The following is a 22,326-nucleotide window of genomic DNA, read 5'->3' as shown; positions in this document are numbered from 1 at the left end:
ACAATATAACATGATTTTTAAATCTCACTGTCATGAATTTATATTCCAAATGGAAGGAATTTAATGTTTAATTCCCATAAATTAATCCAGAAACATCCACTCTCAAGATAATCAAAATCATTATTTTTTGCACAATACATCTGACTAAAACTGTACTGTGGATATTTAGTATGAAAATATTGATCAGGGATAGACAATAACACAAAATATAGATGATTTAGATGTTCTTCTGACATGATTGTGCAAAAAAAAAAATGAATTTGATTATCTTGAGAGTAGATGTTTCTGGAATGTGATCGATTGGAATGTTGCCGTTGCCATAAATTATAAGCCCATATCGGCAGGCAAGACACGGCCGGTTCATATGGGGCCTAAATAACATTTTTCGCATCATAAGATTAAAATGAAGCCACACCAGAAAGCAAGATAATATGTTAAATAAACAACATACCTTTAGTTTTGTCCTGATATTGGAATCCGTGATGTTGAAGGCGTTTTCAGTCTCATTTAAGTTAAATCCAGCGACGCAATCGTTCAACGAAATGTTTTTAAGAAATGCGAACGGAAGCCCGAAAGATTTTTCTTCATCAGCTAGAAGCCCGAGGAAATCCCTCTCCGACAACCAGTACAAATCTGCATTTTAATCCTGACCCCCCCCCCCAAAGCCTCCGGAATCGCACGCACAGGCAGTGGCTGATTTGTGGCACCATTGATGGTAGGTTTTGTAACAATAATACTAATAATAAATTCTATTTATGGGCGCCTTTCAAGAGTCTCAAGGACACCTTACAAAATTTAGCAAGTAGAGGAAAAACATGTAAGCGGAATGAAATAAATAGTAGAGACATGACTAGTACACAAACTAAAGACAGAATTCAATTCAAAACACAATATGAGGCATGAGCACAATGCTACATGATTGCAACTGGGATTGTGAGGGAAGTATTCTGTTTCTGTTACTTTTGATTTATTGAAAGATTTATGGAAAGATTACCGCATGGAAACAGTCCCTTCGACCCACTGAGTCCATACTGACCATTGACCACCCGTTCACACTGGTTCCATGTAATCCCACTTTCTCATCCACTCCCTACACACTAGGGGCAATTTACAGACGGACAATTACTCAACAAACCTGCACGTCTGGGATGTGGGAGGAAACCGGAGCACCCGCAGGAAACCCACACGGTCACTGGGAGAACGCGATATCTCCACACACCGACAGCACCCGCAGTCAGGATTAAACCTGGATCTCTGATACAGTGAGGCAGCAGCTTTATGCCAACTGCTCTACTGGTTTTGTAGCCATTTTGTAGAAATGTTCATTTCAAACTTAGACAGGCTACGTGATTTCTGAGCTGGTCCACTGCATTTGAATAATTGAGCTGTTTTTTTTTTAACCAGTCAGTGAAACTGAAAATAAAGCATAAAAGCCAGTTAATGAACAGGTTTCTCTTGGTCTTCAGGCTCTATGGTGCAACTTCAGCATACCACAGGACAAGACTCAATGTGCAGAAGGTAAATTGCCACTCTGATTCGCGATCGATTAAACATTTAGTTTTGAATTTGAGGATTAAAGAATCCAATCATCGTGGTCCATGAGGGTACCAATGACATAGGCAGAGCGAGGAAAGATGTACTGCTCAGGGAATTTGAATGGCTAGGCTCAAAATTGAAAAGTAGAACCAAAAAGGAAACGATCCCTGGATTGCTACCTGAGCCGCGTGCAAATTGGCACAGGGTCGAGAAGATGAAAGGGATGAAAGCGTAGCTCAAAGACTGGAAGAAGTGGGTTTGAAGTTGTGGGACATTGGCACCAGTATTGGGGAAGGAGGGATCTGTTCCGATGGGGCGGACTCCATTTGAATGAACCCTGTTGGGACCCGAGTCCTGGCAAACCGTGTAACCAGGGCCGTGGATAGACTTTCAACTAAATAGTGGAGGGGTGGGGTCAACAAATTGTAAGCGTAAGGGTGGAGTTAAAGGGAAAGACGGTGCAGGAGAGGTTACAGAAGTCTCCATAATGAATGAATGAATATTGGCCAAGTATTCACATACAAGGAATTTGCCTTGGTGCTCCGCCCGCAAGTGGCAACATGAAATACAGTGACAGTTAGGAATGACACATAAAACATTAAACATTAATAATAAAACACTATTAATAATTTAAAAAGTTTAAGAAGTGATATGAGAGTAAGGTCAGGTAAAATCAAGACCGAACTGAGAGGAGGGGAGGTGAAAATCAAATTAAAGTTATATTTGACTGCGCGTAGTATAAGGCACAAAGTGGATGAGCTTGTGTTAGAGATTGGTAGGTATGATGTGGGCATTACAGCAAAGTGGCTGCAAGAGAATTGGAGATGGGAGCTGAATATTCAAGGTCACACATCCTACTGGTAGACAGGTGGGCAGAGCAGGTGGGGGTAGCTCTGCTGGTATGGAATAAAATTCGGTCCTTAGCCAGGGATGGCACAGGATCTGAAGATGTAGAGTAATTGTGGGTAGAGCTGAGAAACTGCAAAGGTAAAACTACCCTTTTATACTATTCTTATAACAAATGTAAAGCACTTTGGCCAACGAGAGTTGTTTTTTTAAATGTGCTATATAAATAAATGTGACTTGACTTGACTAATGGGAGTGGTTTACAGGCCACCAAACAGAGACCAGGAACCAGGGCACTAGCTACATCAGTAACTCAGATCGACATGTAAGAGAGGCAATGTTACGGTGGTCACGTGAGATTTCTATATGCCGGTCGACTCCAATTAAAGTTCTTTCTTCCTCAGCTCAAGAAAAGAGGGAGAGGTGTGTTTGCATCGTCCAAAAATCCAGTGTGAACGTGCACACCATGGACGGGAAGGACTACATCGCCCCATTACCTTTCCAGGTAGTTAATAATATTCATAAGCATTTAGACTTTAGAGATACAGCATGGAAACATGCCCACCAGTGATCATCCCGTACACTGGCACTATCCTACACACTCGGGACAATTTTTACCGAAGCCAATTGATCTAGAAACCTGCACACTCCCTGGACTGTGGGAGGAAACCGGAGCACCCAGAGAAAACCCACGCGGTGACAGGGAGAACATACAAACTCCATACAGACAGCACCCGTAGTCAGGATCGAACCTGGGTCTCTGGCGCATTGAGACCAACGTTGTGTCCTAAACCAGTTTTTCCCTTTATCCTGTATCTGTACACTGTGGTCATCTTGATGGTAATAATCATGTGTAATCTTTCCGCTGAGTGGACAGACGCAACAAAAAGCTTTCAAGTGTACTGGACAATAAAGTAAACTAAACCAAACTGGCAATGACATTTGTGCAAATTTGTCCACTGTATTAAGTAGAATAATTCTGCACTGTCTATAAATAATGAGTTTGTTGTTTGAACTCTTCGAAATTAGTACAGTGCATTCAGAAAGTATTCAGACCCCTTCATTTCTTCCACATTTTGTTACGTTACAGCCTTATTTTAAAATGGATTAAAATCTTTTTTTTTTAATCTTCAATCTACACACAATACCCCACAATAAAAATGCGAAAACAGGTGTTAAGAAATGTTTGCAAAGTAATTAAAAAGATCCTGCAAAAGTGAAGGGGTCTGAATACTTTCTGAATGCGCTGCGGGTTGAATATTCGCTGTTTATTCCACTTGAGGTTTTTCTCTCGTGCTGCAAATGTATTAGTGAAGTAATATCTTGCCATCTCTCGCTAGGTTGCAGACATTTGGGCAACTGCATTTGGGCTAATGTTCGAGCGCAGCAATCCTGTTCTAGAGTTACCTTTAAGTCCCCTGAGGTAAGCATGCGATTAGCACCAAAACACATGCACACACCTGACCCAGATTGATTCAACAAATTCCCCATGCAAGTTTAAAACTGACTTTGCCTTGTTTTCCCAAGCTGGGATATGGATGAAGATGGACCATTTGGTCTTACTCTTGTTTGCTTCACCTTATTGTATTTGGAAGGAATAGTTTAGTTTAAAGATACAATGTGGAAACAGGCTCTTCGGCCCACGAAGTCTACGTTGACCAACAATTACCCTGTAGCACGATCCTACACGCTAGGGACAATTAACGTACAAACCCGTACGTCTTTGGAATATGGGTGGAAATCAGGCACCCAGAGAAAACCCATGCCGTCACAGGGAGAACGTACAAACTACGTATAGACCTGTAGTCAAGGTCGAACCCAGGTTTCTGGTGCTGTGAGGCAGCACCTCGACTGTTGCGCCACCTTACTGCCCACCATGTAGTCCCCTCATAATTGTATAAAATGTGTGGCTCGCCTCTCGATTCCATGGAAGTAAACTTTACCTATACCAATCTTGCCATCCGATACCGGTCACTGTGGCTTCCTCTGTTGCAATGAGCAAGTGTCCCGTATGCTGGGGCGAGTGTTGTTGCAGTGTTGATGTTGATGCCTGTTGCCATTGTGTGGTTGCAGGGAGCCGTTGCCCACCATGTTCAGCATGCTGCATCCACTGGATGAAATTGCACCCGTCGTTTGTAAACCAGGAGGTAAGGACCGCAACGTGTACCATTATTTTGTAGAAACAAAGAACTGCAGATGCTGGTTAACACCCACCACGATTAGCAAAGTGTCCAGAAATAGTCGCATTCAAGAGGCACTGGATTTTGCCGCCATTTTCCAAGTCCAGTCCGCACTCTGGCTCTTATGAGCGGTGCCCGATCTAGGCAAGCCCCAGGCTGCTGCGGGCCTCCAGCCGTCAGGCTACTAGTGAAACAACGTCCCGCTCCTCGCCCGTCCTCCTTTGATCCATGGGGGCACCTCCCACTGCCGACCTCCAGGGCGGAGTAGGCCAGAACCCGGTTCACTGTCCTACCAGCTTTGCTCCTCAATGGACATCTCTGTCGTCATCGCCAGCTCCATCCTCCCTGTCTCAGGTCTTGAAGGGACGAACAGACATTTAAAGGACATTGGGCCAGGTACATGGATAAAAAAGCTTTTGAGGGATATGGGCCAAATGCGGGCAGGTGAGACTAGCTTGGATGAAGCATCTTGGTCGGCATGGACATGTTGGGCTGAAGGCTCTGTTTCCGTACTGTAGGACTCTGTGACGGTGAGTGATGACCTTGGTGGGAGAAGCTTCAGCCACTGGTGGTGGAAAAGTGCAATTCCAAAATGCTCAGCAGGTCAGAATTTAAGTAGGTGCAAAAATCATGATGGTGATGGGAGGGAAGGAAGAGATTAACGATTATAGAGAGGGTGGTTCTCTGGAGGTACCAATAAGAATCTTAAAGACTGAAGTACTGCTCAAGTTCAACGCAGCTGTGATGGGCCTTGACATGAGTTTTGGGAGTTGCTGAGGTTATAGTGAAGGCGTGACCATGTGGGCCAAAGTTCATGGTCTAGTGTGACTTCCCGATTCCTAGCAGTCCGGTTCAGTTTCAGGTATTTACCATGATGAGGGATGGAATTGACTGCTGTTGGTTAGTACTTACTAGGAGGAGTTTCTGTTAATCAGTTACTGTATATCAGACAAAACAGTAAAATCAAACAACTTGCAGTGGTATGGAGACACAAGGAGCCGCAGATGCTGGAATCTTGCGTAGAACATACAGTGTTGGAGGAACTCTGGAGCATCTCTGGAGGAAAGACACAAAATGCTGGAGTAACGCAGCAGACAGCATCTCTGGAGAACATGGACAGGTGGCATTTTGGGTCAGGGCCCTTCTTCAGACTGATGTGTTGGATGCGGAAGGAGTGAGGTTTGGCAGGCTCGGACTTTATTCCTCAGAGCGATGATCTTATTGAGGTCTACAAAATCGTAAGGGGAATTGATTCAGCTACCACGGGTAAAAGACTCTGTGCATTCACCCGTATGGTTTTAATAGGAACACTTCTGGCATCCGATCTCAACACACTAGCTGCAGTTTACAGAGGCCATTTAACTTGCAAATCACTCTCAGTCATAGTCATCCAGCACGGAAACATACATCGTTCTCTGCAGTAAGCTGGATCTCTTGATTTAGATTTGTAAGTTAATTAGCTTGGTATATAATTGTGTAGGATAGTGTTAATGTGCGGGGATCGCTGGTACATGTGGACTCTTTGGGCCAAATGACCTGTTTCCACGCTGTATATATAAACTAAAATATTAAGACTCAATTTAATTATAGTTTAATACATTCAATTGTAAATATATGTCAATTTAAAATGCTTGCCAAAGTCACAAAGGAATGAAGTTAACAAAGACTGGAAATTTTAGAGATGGCAAGAGAAATACATTTGTAATATTTAAATGTAAAAATTGCAATTAATGGGTGAATTACAAAATTACAAAAATAAAGTAGCATTTTAGATTAGTAATGTTTATGCAGGCACACATTGCAGCTCGAATTTTAGACGACTGCGGTAGAGTTGACGGCTCCAGAGACCCGGTTTCAATCCTGACTATAGGTGCTGTCTGTTCGGAGTTTGTATGTTCTCCCAGTGACCACATGGCTTTTCCCCAGGTGCTCCGGTTTCCTCCCAAATTCCAAAGAGTTGCAAGATTGTAGGGTAATTGGCTTGTATATTTTTAAAAATTCCCCTAGTGTGAAGGATAAAAGTAGATAATCGCTGGTCAGTTTCAACATTTTAGTTTGAAACTGAACATAGAATAGTATAGCACTGGAACAGGCCCTTCAGCCCACAATGTCTATGCCGAGCATGATACTAAGATATGTAATCTCTGCCTGCAACATGATCCATGATCCATGATCCTATTCCCTTCATATCCATGTGTTTATCTAAAAGCCTCTTAAACAGCACTATCATATCTGCCTCCACCACCCCCGGTGAATCTGTGTACTGGATTCTTTCTGCAAATTGCAGGGGTGACAGAAGTTATGGGGAGGAGGCAGGTGAATGGGGTTAGGAGGGGAAAGATAGATCAGCCATGATTGAATAGCGGAGTCGACATGATGGGCCGAAGGGCCTAATTCTGCTCCTATCTCTTATGACTATCAATTGAACATTTCGATAATATTTCGAAAGGACAACCCAGAGCCGTTGTCTATTGAATGAGCTGTGAGAGAATTTAAATCCTACTTTCTCCCTTCCAGGGTGTGCGGCCAGCGTGACAAGGGTGCAATATGTTGCTGACTACACCATGAAAATAGTTTTCTCCGGCACAGCACCTTCAATCATCTTGACCTACGACACAGTACAGTGTTTGCACACAGTCTGGGCACTACGCAAAATTAAAACAGAGGTAACTGTTCTGCAGAGTAATTTTGTTTCCATTCTTCTCCATGTGATCTGGTTCAAGCATAGGCTCGGTGGTGCAGTGGGAGAGTTGCTGCCTCACAGCGCCGGAGACCCGGGTTCCATCCCCACTACGAGTGTTTGTACGTTCTCCCCGTGAGATGTGTTGATTTTCCCCAGGATCTCCAGTTTCCTTCCACACCTCAAAAGACGTACAGGTTTGTAGGTTAATTGGCTTAGTAAAATTGTAAATTGTACCTAGTGTTTGGAGGATAGTGTTAGTTTGTGGGGATTGCTGGTTGGCGCGGAGTCAGTGGACTGAAAGGCCTGTATTTCTAAACTAAACAAAATTAATCTAACTTAAACAGTTACTGCAGGGATTTTTTAAATGTTGTCTTGGCCTCCAGAACTCTGTGTTCATTGATAGGAAAATTGGATACTTTTTAGTTTGCTTTAGAGATACAACGCGGAAACTGACTCTTCGGCCCACCGAGGCCACGCTGACCATAAGGGATAGGAGCAGAATTAGGCCATTTGGCCCATCAAGTCTACTCCCCCATTCAACCATGGCTGATCCATCTTCCCCTCTTAACCCCATTCTCCTGCCTTCTCCCCATAACCCCCGACAAGCATACTAATCTATCTATCTCTGCCGTAAAAATATCCATTGACTTTGCCTCCGCAGCTTTCTGTTGCAATGGATTCCACAGATTCACCACACTCTGATTAAAGAAATTCCTCCTTATCTCCTTCCTAAGGGAACGTCCTTTAATTCTGATGCTATACCATCCTAGACTCTCCCACCAGTGGGAACATCCTCTCCACGTCCACTCTATCCATGCTTTTCATTATTCCACCAGCGATCACCTTGTACATGAGCATTATCCTGCACACTAGGGACAATCTACAATGTTTACCAAAGCCACTTAACCTACAAACTTGTATGTGTTTGAAGTGTGGGAAGAGACTGGAGCACCCGGAAAAAAACCCATGGCGAACATGCATACCCCGCACAGACAGCACCCATATTCAGGATCAAACCCGGGTGGGTCTCTGGCCCTGTAGGGCAGCAACTCTACTGCTGCGACACTGTGCCGCCTCTGGATAGAATAGAAATTCCTTGATTCAAGAGTGTTTTATTGTCATATGGAGCAATTACAGATCCATGCTGCAGTTTATCAGGCCCATAATCGCAATAACACACAGATAATAATCTATAATAATCCAAAATACAACAATTAACCGTAATACTAGGTAACAATAACAGTGCAAAAACTAATGTCTGCATGGAAGTTCATAGTAGCTAAGGTTAATGTTGCTGGAAGAAGCTGTTCTTCAACCTGTAGCCACCGTTTTCAAGCTCCTGTATCCCCTTTGCGATGGTAGGAGTGAAATGAGAGTGTGGCTAGGATGGTGTGGGTCTCTGATGATGCTGGCTGCCTTTTTAAGCCAGCGTTTCCTAGAGATCGCTTCGATGGTGGACAGGTAAATACCCGTGATGGACCGGACAGTGCCCATCACTCTCGCCCTCGTTCCTCAAACTACGCAGTGATGCAAGCAGTCAGTAAGCTCTCGACCATACACCTGTAGCTGTTCAAGAGAGTATTCGTCAACATGCTGAATCTTCTAAGGATCTTAATCTATCCAATGGGCAGGATAGAAGGGGGTGATGTTAAATAAAGAACAGGATTACCAAGGTGATCAAAGATGTTTTCCAGATTCAGAAGCAGCTCCTTTCCTACAACCATCATGCTATTAAACACAACAACCTCCAAATAAGCCATATGTATATCGGACCTGTTTATTATGATGTAGCAAGTTCCAGTAGATTGTCCACAGACCTGGCATGATACCTACTTACAAGAATTACAGCTCTGGCAGTAATTACATATTCTTCCAACAGGAGCAAAACACAGTTCTGAGACATCCCAGCACATCGGGGACTCCTCAGCAGATAGCTACCAGCAGTTCGTTGACTGCTCACCTCAGAAGCGTCTCCAAGGGCGAGTCGCCCATCGCCTCGCCGTTTCAAAACTTCTCCTCCTTCCCCAGCCAGAACAGATCCACGGCCTCGCCAGGCACCCACTCTCGCTCGCACTCGCCTTCCATCTCAAACATGGCCGCCCTGAGGTGAGCGGTTTTCAGTGTGTGTTTGGAGAGATTGATGGGGGAGGCTTAACAAGGGCTGGCCTTTGGATGCACCAATTCCTGCACCTGGTTGGTGGGGTGATGTGGTGTTTATTTCTTAAAATGAAGCAAATTGTTTTGGTTCTGACATGAAAACGAATGGCCTCCCATCCATGCATCTTCACAGTGCAGTATAACGGCTGTGTGTGTGAAGTTTGCGCATTCTCACTCTGACCGCGTGGGTTTTCTCTGGGATTTCTCCAGGTGCTCTGGTTTCCACCCATATTCCAAAGTCGTGCAAGTTCGTGGGTTAATTGGCTTCTGTAAATTGTCCCCCAGTGTGTAGGATAGAATTAGTGTACGGGCGATCCCTGGTCAGCTCGGACACGGTGGGTCAAAGGGCCTGTTTCCGCGCTCTATCTCCAACCTAAACCAAAGTAAATTAATAGCTGCAACCTGTCCCATCCTTCATTCAGGATACTATCCCTTTCACACAAGGGTTATGAAGTATTTGATTTCAGTCCCTAGCAGTTTAGTTTAGTTTAGAGATACAGCATGGAAACTGGCTGCCGAGTCTACGCCGCCCAACAACCACCGGTACCCTATCCTGCACACTAAGGGCAATTTACAGAAGTCAATTAACCTACCTAATCTGCACGTCTTTGGGATGTGGGAGGAAACCAGAGAACCTGGAGAAAACCCACATGGTCACAGGGAGAACGTGTGAACAGACAGCACTGAAGGTCAGGATCCAATCGGGGTCTCTGGTGCTGTGAAGCAGTGACACTACCACTGCGCCACTGTGCCGCCCAGTCTACATACCCACTATGAACGGGACCCTCCTTTTGAAAATTCAACCCTTTTGAAGTCAGCAGAACTGATTTTACTTTTCAGAAATGCACTGAACATCCACGATCATATGGTACTTGCAAGATAAATCATCAAGGACAATACTCCATCCCTTGGCCATTCCTTTTCCATTTTGCTTTCCCTTCTTCTTCTTCCCCCATCTCATTTTATTTTTTTCCACAAGTGGACACATCTTGTCATCCCAAATCTCCATGTGTTTCAGAATTTAAAAAAAAGCTCTTCTTGAGCTTTTGTTTTGTCAATGGTTGGTTCACCCTTGCCCTCGTGAGAGGCAGCGTACATCCCCGTACCAACACCTTCTACAAAGCACCATACGGATAAACACAATTCCCTCTCGCGTCTGTTCAAAATCTTGCCACTTGTACTCGATGTAACTCTGGCAGCAGAATCTGGCTTCCTCCATTTGCTGTGTGCGAAGGGAAGAGGAGGGGAGGGAAGGTGGGAGAAATGAACCTACGTCTCTCTCTCTCTAGCTTTACATTACACTCCTCTCCAGCCTTTGTCACTTACTGCGGCGTGGAGGTGCACAGGGAAGAAAGACAAAAGGGAAGGGGTGGTGTTACTGAAAATTGGAGAATTTAAAGTTCGCACCATTGGGTTGTAGGCTACCCAAGTGGAGTATGAGGTGCTGTTCCTCCAGTTTGCTTGTTGCCTCACTCTGGCAATAGGAGGAGGGTCAGGGCAGCAAAGTCAGAATGGGGAGGGGAGTTCAACTGGTTAGCAACCAGGAAAACAGGAGGGCTTCAAGAAGATACTAAAGAATCAGGGCCACGAGTGGTTTATTCAGTTGTATCAAGAGAAGGAGGCGGTCCCTAAAGAGGCAGACCACTCTAGAGGGCCTTACTAACCAATCAGATTATGGTCCAGTTTAACTTGGTTTAGTTTAGTTCAGAGATACCGCACGGAGACATAGTCCTCACCAACCAGCGATCCCTGTACACTATGCAACACACGAGGGACAATTTACAATCTTTACCAAAGCCAATTAATCTACAAAACTGCACGTCTTTGGAGTGTGGGAGGAAACCGGAGCACCCAGGGAAAACCCACACGGTCACAGGGAGAACGTACAAAGTCGGTATAGACATCACTCGTAGTCAGGATCGAACGCGGGTCACTGGCGCTATTGGGCAGCAACTCCACCACTGTGCCATTGTACCGTCTTTCTATACTATAATGGGCTACAGTGTAAAGTTGAGCAGTATCGCTGGCAACAAGGGCGATCCATCCAGCAGGACTTGGCAGACCGATATACGTTGGAGTTTTGTGTCTTCTGTAGATCATCGCCTGCCCTCTGTAAACGTTGTCATGTTTTTCCTTGCCTTCCAGCCGCTCTCACTCCCCTTCGCTGGGAGCTTCAGCTTTCTCTGGCATTCAGCGATTCAACCTATCGACCTACACTCCTTCTCCAAAGCGTGGCCGTAACTCCCATTCCCCGAACAGCACCCTCAGTGACTCCTTGCTCGTGTCTGAAACGGAGCCGGTCATTCCAGAGTTGTGTCTTGAGCACCTGTGGACGGAAAACATGCCCAACATGAGGTCAGTCAAGAAACTTTCTTTACCACTTTGCAGATACAGCACGGAAACAGGCCCTTCGGCCCACCGAGTCCGCGCCGACCAGCGATCCCCGTACACCAGCATTATCCTACACACTAGGGACAATTTACAATTTTACCGAAGCCAATTAACCTACAAACCTGCACGTCGTGGGAGTGTGGGAGGAAACCGTACCACCTGGAGAAAACCTGCCTCAGCTACCTCCTCTAGCAGCTCGTTCCATACACCCATGTAACAAAAGCTTCCCGAATCCTAATGTAAGGCTGGCTGCCCTGTAATTTCCTGGTTTATCCCTTTTGCCCTTCCTGAACAAAGGAACAACAATGGCTATTCTCGATTGTTCGGGGACCTTGCCCGCGGCAGAAAAAGATCAAGGATCTTGGTCAAGAGCCCAACCATCTCCTCCCCCCCCCCCCCCCCCCCCCCCCCCAACCCTTGTTTTCCTCAGTTTCCTGGAACAGACGACATTAGGCACTGGGGTCTTATCCACCCTAATATTTTTTAAAGAGACCTAACACTTCATTCTCCTTAATAGGGACATGCCCTAGTATATCAACATATCCCTCCCTGTTTTCACTATCATCCATAACTTCTTGTGAATACCAAGGCAAAGTACTCATGTGGGATCTTGCTCACTTCCTCTGGATGCTCATCTGGAGCGAGAGAATACGGGCAAGGCCCTACATGACCTCTTTTCCCTGAGTGTCTTGAACCTTTTCCTAGCTACCCTCTTAGTTTTAATATAAGTAGAACCTGTCTTGGTATTCATAGTCATAGAGTCTTACAGTGTGAAAACAGGCCCTTCAGTCCAACTTGCCCACACAGACCACCATGCCCCATCTACACGAGCCCCATCTGCCTGCCTTTGGCCCATATGCCTGTAAAATGTATCCTATCCATGTATCGGTCTAAACGTTGCGATAGTATCTGCCTCAACTACCTCCTCCGGCAGCTCGTTCCATAAACCCACTATCCTTTGTGTAAAAAAAAGTTATCCATCTTGTTTCTGTTAAATCTTTCCCCCCTCACTTTAAATCTCTTGTTTCTCGATTCCCCTTCTATGGGCAAAAGACTCTGCATTTACCCGATCCACAATCCGTTGTTTTTAGTTTAGTTTAGAGATACAGTGCGGAAGCAGGCCCTTCGGCCCACCGAGTCCATGCTGTCCAGCGATCCCGGTACACTAGCACTACACAGGAGGGCAATTTTTACTGAAGCCAATTAACCTACGCACCTGCAGGTCTTTAGAGTGTGTGAGGAAACCAGGGGAAAACCCACGTGGTCACGGGGAGAAGGTACAAACTCCGCACATGCAGCACGTGTATTCGGGATTTGCTGTCGTTATTTTAGTTTAGTTTACAACACGGAAACAGGCCCTTCGACACACCGAGTCCGTGCCGTCCCGCGATCCCCATACACTAATACTATCCTATATAATACTATAACACACACAAAGGACAATTTACAATTATACCAAGTAAATTAAACGATAAACCTGTACGTCTTTGGAGTGTGGGAGGAAACCGGAGCACGCAGAAAAAACCTGCGCATGTCATGGAGAGAACGTACAAACTCTGTACAGACAGCGCCTGTATTTGGGATCAAACCCGGGTCTCTGGCGGCGTGAGGCAGCACCGAGTGCGACCATGCCGCCTCATTTACATGATCCATAAGTGTTGATTTGTGCTTTCACAGGGAGAAGAACTCTCAGGCCACTAAAGTGTTTCTCACCAGTGATCTCTGTGGTCAGAGGTTCCTGTGTTATCTGGTGGAGTCTCGGCATCAGCTGAGGTGAGTGTGTTTCCTGATGAGCTGGTCAAAAGTACACGATGCGATTAAACTTCTGTCCAATTTAAAAATAATTTTTTGAAAACATTGTCTAAAAGTACAATACCTGAGGTCTACAATGAAGCAGGTGATGATGGTAAGAGCATAATGGTCTCTCACAATGGTCTGTGTGGCAGCAACTCTACCGCTGCGCCACTGTGCTGCCCTGTTGACTTGAACCTTTTCCTGACGTGGAATACTTTGGGTTTTACATCAAACAATTGGGTTGCAGCTTGCATTTGTTTTTTGTATGGTTTAATTTGGGCACTCGGAAACATAATACGTTCCCAACTATATTGCACTGTACTCCAGTGCTGCTTTGATTATGGTATAATTTTATATATTTTTATTAAAGGTCAAAGTGTTAATTTTTTACATATTTATTCAATTGCCATGTAAGTGCATAAGACATAGGAGCAGAATTAAGCCATTCTGCCTATCGAGTCTGCTCTGCCATCAATCATGGCTGATCTATCCCTCTCAATCCCGTTCTCCTGCCTTCTCCCCATAAGCCCTGACCACCCTTAATAATCAAGAACTTGTTAATTACTGCTTTAAAAATACCCAATGAATTGGCCTTCACCGCTGTCTGTAGCAATGAATTCCACAGATTCACCACACTCTGACTAAAAAAAAATTCCTCCTTGTCATTCAGAAGATACGTCCTTTTATTCTGAGGCTGTGCATTCTGGTCCTAGACTCTCCCACGTGGAAAAATCCTCTCCACACCCACTCTATCTTGGCCTTTCATGACTCAGTAGGTTTTAAGATCTCCCCCTCATCTTTCTAAACTCTATGTAAAACAGAGGTGAAATTATTCTAACCCAGTGAACTTGCTTTAAGAGCTCCACTTACGCACCCTTGATATAGCAATGTTACAAAATTTTGAGATTTAAAAAATCAAGTCTGCAATTTATCCCATCAGATAAAGCATAACAATAAGTTTGATTTGACACCTAATTCACTTTCATATCTCAAGTAATAAAAAAGTTATGGCCATTTTCATATTCGGAAATTAGCATCTTGTTCCCTATTGATTTTCTATGGACATAACAAAAAAGCTGTGATCGTGGACAGTCAAAAGCCCATAACCTTCTTAAAAATTAAGAGAACTGAATGAAATTTTCAGTTATCATAGATTGAAGCATTCTGAAACAAATATAAAATAATCTTACTTGGATGACCTGAAATTAAAGCATATAATTAGTTAGTTACCCAATTGTAGCTAATTTCAAACTTCAATTACTAGATCTAAACATCTATCCATTTCTTAATAAATGATTAACATTTTTAAATAGCCCAAGTGTCCAAATAATGTTCACAAATAATTCACCATAAAACATGATTTTAAAATCTCATTTACATCAATTTATAGGCCAAATGGAAGGAATTTAATGTGCAATTGCTGTAAATTAAAGTCAATTTAAATCGGCTTTCTAGTGGGTTCCTGTGAACGCGCTGGTTTAGAACGTTCACATTGCGCTGGATTTGTACCCTCAAATGCCCAGAAAAATACTGCGGGATATAAAGAGCCCAAAATGAACTACTCGCTATAGAAAACTTTAATAACAGGGTTATATACAAGCCCCATTTAATGTAAAAATAAGGTACATACCTTTAATTGTTTGCTTTATAAAACCCTGGGGCTGCGAGAGGTTGCGGGTTGAGAGAGTGATTTTTAAACTACTATAACTATTATACAAGGCCATAAAAACTAATAATACCTTTTGCGACGGGGTCTTTCAGCGATTTTCCGTTAATGATTTACTAGGCTGAACATTTTCGATTGCTACAGCCTAGTAAAAATCGCATTTTAAACCCGCCCCCTCTAAACAGCGGCAAAATCGCGCACACGGGGTAGGGCAGATGCTCAGCCACGATTCAGGTAGGTTTTGTAACATACCTACTTGATAGTATCTGCATCACAAATTCTAATGTGAAATTTGATGAGATTTTAAGATTGGACAATTCACTTTATATTTGTCGTGGTGCTCTCCATTTAGTTTAGAGATAGAGCAGGGAATCAGGCCCTTTGGCCCTCCGAGTCCGCGCCGACCAGTGATCCCTGCACACCTACACTATCCCACACACGCAAGGGATAATTTACAATTATACCAAGGTAATTAGCCCACAAACCTGTGTGTACGTCTTTGGAGAGTGGGAGGAAGTTGGAGATCTCAGAGAAAACCTACACAGGTCACAGGGTGAACGTACAAACTCCGTAGAGACTGCACCCATGGTCAGTATCGAACCTGGAATCGAATCTGTGGCGCTGTGAGGCAGCAACTCTACTGCTGCGCTGCCATGTCGCCTGCATCCTGTCTAGTATTCAGTGTATGGAGATGCTGGTCGCCTGGCAACCTTTGAATTGACGCATCTGCTTAAATCCTCAACAGGTGTGTGAAATTTGAAGAAAGCAACGATTTAACTCAGCTCATTTTTGGAACTGTTACTGTCATACAAGCAAAGGATGCTGCCCCTCTGGAGGTGAGCTGTGAATTAAATCCGTACAGAACGTGTAACGTACAAACACGATGGCTGATAGCAGTACCAATCCCAATGTGTCCTCCAAATTGTCCTGCAGTCTGTTGTGTCTCCAGGTAATAAATCTGGTCTGGATGTGGTTCTGGAAAAACTGCATTGTTTTGTTGATGCTGATGTGGTTTCCAACTACCCATGAAAATTATATGACTTAAACATAATTATAGCTGCCTATTTTGTTAAGCTGAATATTTCCGATATCTGGCGTTTATGCATTGGGTTCTTAGTATTGTCAGCATCCAAAAATCAAATAAAACTGCAGATGCTGGAGATGTAAAATAGACCAGAAAATGCTATAAATACTCAGTTGGCCTGGCCACAATCTGTGGGAAAGAGAAACAGAATTGACCGTTTAGTTTGAATATACACGAGTGGTATTTTACTCTCTTGACATATTTTGCCAAGTATTTTGCTCCGGTTTCCACCTACTCTCCAAAGATGTACAAGTTTGTAAGTTAATTGGTTTTGGTAAAATTGTAAATGATCCCTAGTATGGAGGATAGTGCTAGTGTATGGGGTGATCGCTGGTCAGCGTGGGCTGCTTCTTCTTCTTGCGTATGGCGTGCACAGCCTAAAGTTGTAGGACAACTTGTTCTATTTGATTGTGCATGCCAGATTGATTGCATTCGTCGAAACAGGCCGGACCACGTGAAGGTTGCAATCTCTCACCCCAGCATGGGCTGAAGGGCCTGTTTCCGTGTTGCATTTCTAAACTAAGCTACTCATTGAGCAGATAACCCTGCTCACAGCTTATCCCGATGGTCACCCTGGTTGCACCGTGTGCTTCAGAGGGATTTTCCCTTGTAACTTAGCAAGCTTCTCTCCCTCCATGATTTCACCTGCACAAAGCCATGCTGTCTATCCCCAAACAGTTCTTGGTTTATCTCACCACGACCAGTTATCCTCAGGTCCCAGTCAACATGAGACAATGGGGGTGGGGGGGGAAGATTTAATGGGAGGCTGAGGGGGGTAACGTTTTTTCACAAAGGGTAGTGGGTAATGGAATGAGCTGCTGGAGTAGGTAGGTGAGGCAGGAACTATTGCAACTTTTAAAGAAACATTAAGACAGGTACGGTGGTGCAGCGGTAGAGTTGCTGCCTTACAGCTCTTGCAACACCGGAGACCCGGGTTTGATCCCGACTATGGGCGCTGTCTGTACGGAGTTTGTACGTTTTCCCTGTGACCTGCGTGGGTTTTCACCGAGGTCTTCGGTTTCCTCCCACACTCCAAAGACGTACAGGTTTGTAGGTTAATTGGCTTTGGTGTATGTGGAAATTGTCCCAAGTGTGTATAGGATAGTTTTAATGTGCGGGGATCACTGGTCGGCGTGGACTCGGTGGGCTGAAGGTTTCGCGCTGTGTTTCTAAACTAAAATAAAGAAACTAGATACATGGATAGGATAGGTTTAAAGGGATATATGGGACAAACGTAGGTGGGTGGGATTAGTGTAGATGGGGCACGTTGGTTGATGTGGGCAAGTTGGGCCAAAGGACCAGTTTCTACACTGTATGACTCTATGACGTTATGACACTAATAATTAATGATAAAATGGGACCAGAAGACATTACTTCTCAATCCGAGGTTTATGTTCAGGACGAGGAAGGCAATTGAATTGTTTGGATACTTGTAACAAAGTCTATTTAAAAAAAAATGTGGCTACATGTAAACTAAATGCAGACATTAAATGTGCAGAAAAAGGACAAAAAGTGACTCAGCGGGTCAGGCAGCATCTCTGTAGGACATGCGTAGGAGACAAATTGGGTTGGGAAGAAGGCTACGGTGTAGGGTCCCAACCAGAAACCTATCATGTTCTCCACAGATGCTGCTGGACCTGCTGAGTTACTCCAGCGCTTTGTGTCTTTTTTTGCAAACCAGCATCTGCAGTTCCTTGTGTCTGTATTAAATGTGCAACTTCAAGTTGTTTTATTGTGCCTGTTTTATTGATTTTGTGTTGTGAGCAGAGTATCGACACAATGGTGGTCCTGGAGAGTTGTGGCAATCTGGTGCTGTACACTGGTGTTATTCGGGTATGTATCTGCCAGGATTTTACTTTGTCAGTCATTCATATGCAGCTGGCGTGGTGCTTTCTGGAATATTTATAGCCACTTGCGTCAGAATACAAGATGGTTTAGCACAGGACCAGGTCCTTCAGACCACAATGACCGTGACGAACAAGATGTCAGATTAAACTAATCTCTACCTGCATGTGATCCATATCTCTCCATTGCCTTCACGTCCATGTTCCCATCCAAAAGCCGATTGATATCCCATTTCAGGCTCTTTGTGCCCTCTTCTCAACTTGTTTCTCAACTTGTTAACCCACCTGTTTCGTGTAATTAACAAACTAGGCTACAATACACTTTGCCCATACATACATGTTTTAGACTTTAGAGATACTGTAAGGAAACAGGCCTTTCGGCCCACAGAGTCTGCACTGACCAATACACTGACACTCTCCAACATACCGGGGACAAGTTAACAATTTTACTAAAGCCAATTAACCTACAAACCTGCACGTCTCTCTGGAATGTGGAAGGAAACTGGAGCACCTGGAGAAAACCCACGCATCACAGGGAGAAAGTACAAACTCTGTGCAGACAGCACCCGTAGTCAGGATCGAACCCAGATCTCCGGCGCTGTAAGGCAGCAACTCTACCGCTGTGCCGCCAGCTGTTAATCTGTTTTGGGTATAGTTGAAGTCCCAGCACTGACTGCTGTGGCACCTACTAGTTACTGATTACCAACCTAAAAATGCTCCGTTTATCCCAACTCTTCATTTTACATTTGTCAGCTACTCCTTTATCTGTGGAAGTAAAGAATCGTACACCGTGGAAGCAGGCCTTTCGGCCCATTGAATCCGTGCCAGCCATCAAGCACACATTTACACTAATCCTACGCTAATTGTATTTTAATTCTCCCCAAGTTCCCATCCACTCCCTGAAGATTCAGTGAGTCACCTATAAAGTTCAGATTTCAGAATGGTAAACGCAATGACTACATTTATTGGCTGACTCTAAACCAGGGTGGAATTGGGAGGGACTGGATTTGTTGGGGTGAGTTGGTAATACTGAGGATAACAACAAATACGATACGATAGTACTTTATTTATTCCAGGAGGGAAATTGATCTGCCAACAATCATAAAACACAAAATATGAAACATGTAAGACAGTTATCAATAGTTGTTAGATTGTTATTAACTCTCAGAAGAGCCCAGTGAATCAGATATAAAATTGACACTGGTTGGAGATGCTTTCCTCTCCCATGTTTTAGTTTTGGAGATACAGCTTGGAAACAGTCCCTTCAGCCCACCGTGTCCATGCTGACCATCGATCGCCTATTGACGCTAGTTCTGTTATCCCACTTTCACATCCATTCATTTCACACTATGGGGCAATTTTTACAGAGTCCAATCAACCTAAAAACCCGCACATCTGTGGGACGCAGGAGGAAACTGGAGCATCCCACGCAGTCACAGGGAGAACGTGCAAACTCCACACGAACAGCACCCAAAGTCAGAATAGAACTGGGGTCTCTGGCGCTGTGAACCAGCAGGTCTACCAGCTGCGCCACTGTGTCCCTATATAAACCCCAGTATTTCAGGACATGGGCTTCTCCTATAAAGCTGTGATAACACTCCTGCAACTTGTTCACCCTATTACACACAGATTGTTTCATCTCACCATCATGTTTCATGCAGTTTGAATTTTCAATTGATGACACTATTATTTGCCCGCTTGTCGATTATATTGCATGTTTAAGAAAATAATTCTGTTTCTTTTCAAAGGTAGGGAAGGTGTTTATCGCAGGACTTCCAGCTCCCTCGTTGTCAGTGTCCAACCCAATGCCACGGCCAAGCACTCCGTTGGGGAGTGTTAGTACTCCGGCCAGATCTTCCAGCAGACATCCTGGTGCTCTGGACGAGGTGGGGAACTCTGCCATCTTCTTCATTTACATTTGGAGTAACGCAACTGTCATTGGACATTATTCCAGGAGGATGTTTAGTTTAGTTTAGTTTGCAGATACGGCACGGAAACAGGCCCTTCGGCCCACCGAGTTCACACTGACATCACCTCGTACATTGGCACTATCCAATACACTAGGTAACATTTAACAATCTTTTACCAAAGCCAATTAACATACAATTCCGTCGTGTGTGAGGAAACCGGAGCACCCGGGGAAAACCCATGCGGTCACGGGGAGAATGTACAAACTCTGTACAAACGGCACCTGTAGTCAGGATCAAAACCGGGTCTCTGGTGTGAGGCAGCAACTCTAGTGTAAGTAAACTAAATTAAAATCAATGCTGTTGCTACAGAACCCATTTTCTGTAATAGACTGTAATGGAGTGTAATGGGGTAGGGCTGGTAGTGCTGCTGCCGCATGGCGCCAGGGACCCTGGTTCAATCCTCACCTCGGGTGGTGTCTTGCGATGTTTGCACGTTCTTCCTGTGACCACGTAGGTTTCCTCCCCCGTCTGAAAGACATACATGTTTGTTAGTTAATTGTCCTATATAAAATTGTCCCTAACGTGTAGGCAGTGAGAAAATGGGATGTAGAACTAGTGTGAGTGGGTAATAGAAAGTCAGCGTGTTCTCGGTGGGCTAAAGGGCCTGTTTCAATGTTGTATCTCTAAACTAAACTAAACTAAACCAAAACATGTTTTTTTTTTGTTTTTTTTAATTCTCTCACTGGCCCAAATTCCTACCAGACAGGCCCAGTGCCATCCGTGCCGAATGATTAGTTTTCTGGTTTAGTAACCACAGCTTACATTTTCTCCACCACTAGGGCGGCACAGTGGTGCAGCAGTAGAGTTGCTGCCTTACAGTGCCAGAGACCCGGGTTTGATCCTGACCACGGTGCTGTCTGTACTGAGTTTGTACGTTCTCCCTGTGACCGCGTGGGTTTTCTCCGGGTGCTCCGGTCTCCTCCCACATTCCAAAGAAGTGCAGGCTTGTAGGTTAATTTGCCTCTGTAAATTGTAAAATTGTCCCTAGTGTGTGCGGGTCAGTGTGTAGGGTGATCGCTGGTTCGGCACAGACTTGGTGTTACCGCAGGGTCTGATTCCGCGCTGTTTCTCTAAAGTCTAAAGTAAAGTCTAAATCCACTATCCAGACCTTTCACTATTCGGTAAGTTTCAATGAGGTCCTCACTCACTCTTCTAAACTCCTGCGGGTACCATCAAGCGGGCACTGTTAAACTCCAGTGCCGTCAAACGCTCATCATATGTTAACCCACTCGTCCCCGGGGTCATTAAGTATAGCGATCGGATATTCTGATGAGAGGTTATTGAACTGAGATGTGTACTCTGTTTCCCTCGTCTCAAACACGGCTTGACCTGCTGAGGTTTATTTATCAACATATTTCTGATTTTATTTCAAATTTCCGGTGTCTGTGGTATTTTGAATGCAAATTCTTATCAACTGGTGGTTTTGTTTTTTGTTTCAAGAACGTGTGGCCCTCTCCAGTTCCAGAGCTGAATGATTCCACTAAGATTCACGACTCGAACTACATGGATGATTGCACCTTCCATCAGACGGGAACGTATATTCACTCTCTTCGGGATCCTGTCCAAAACAGAGTTACCCTGGTAGGTTTCTGCTGCAAACTTGCTTAATTTTTAGTTTGATGGGATACAGCGCGGAAACAGGACCTTCGGCCCACCGAGTCCGTGCTGACCAGAGATTCTCGCACACTAACGCCATCCTATGGAGGCTTGGGACAAGTTTACAATTTTACCGAAGCCATTTAAACTACAAACCTTCACGTTTTTGGATTGTGGAAAGAAACCGGAGCATCCGGAGAAAACCCAGGCGCTCACGGGGAGAACGTACAAACGGCGTATAAACAGCACCCGTGGTCATGATTAAACCTGGGTCTCCAGCGCTGTAAGGCAGTAACTCTACAGCTGCGCCACTGTGCCGCTCCACCTTGCTCCTTGGAATCCATACCATTTGGAATTCCTGTCAAATCTGCAAAGTTTCTGAGTTCTGCTGGGCACTGCTTAGTATATTCATATAAGAGCAGGAATATTAGTCCTTATCAACTCAGAACTGCACTGTTTTACATTGGTGCAGTGCTCGTAATTTCATAGGCCATGGAGCAGAATCGAGCCATTCTGCCCATAGAGTCTACTCCGCCTTTCCATCATGGCTGATCTATCTTTCCCATTCTCCTGACATCT

The 22,326-nt window shown here is 44.5% G+C and overlaps 1 protein-coding gene across 1 annotated transcript in view; it reads left to right on the top strand.

Moving 5' to 3' along the window:
- The window catches only part of anapc1 (anaphase promoting complex subunit 1), a 107,067-nt gene that overhangs the window by 14,923 nt on the left and 69,818 nt on the right, over positions 1–22,326 (top strand). Inside the window, 12 exon segments of the mRNA XM_055636195.1 lie at positions 1,467–1,518; positions 2,787–2,887; positions 3,723–3,805; positions 4,456–4,529; positions 7,080–7,228; positions 9,125–9,351; positions 11,548–11,757; positions 13,471–13,566; positions 15,999–16,089; positions 18,105–18,170; positions 19,930–20,067; positions 21,592–21,732. Coding sequence (XP_055492170.1) covers positions 1,467–1,518; positions 2,787–2,887; positions 3,723–3,805; positions 4,456–4,529; positions 7,080–7,228; positions 9,125–9,351; positions 11,548–11,757; positions 13,471–13,566; positions 15,999–16,089; positions 18,105–18,170; positions 19,930–20,067; positions 21,592–21,732 — 1,428 coding nt within the window.

Source organism: Leucoraja erinacea, chromosome 5 (assembly GCF_028641065.1).
Source record: "Leucoraja erinacea ecotype New England chromosome 5, Leri_hhj_1, whole genome shotgun sequence".
NCBI lineage: Eukaryota > Metazoa > Chordata > Chondrichthyes > Rajiformes > Rajidae > Leucoraja > Leucoraja erinaceus.
This window is presented reverse-complemented; position numbering and strand designations above follow the sequence as displayed.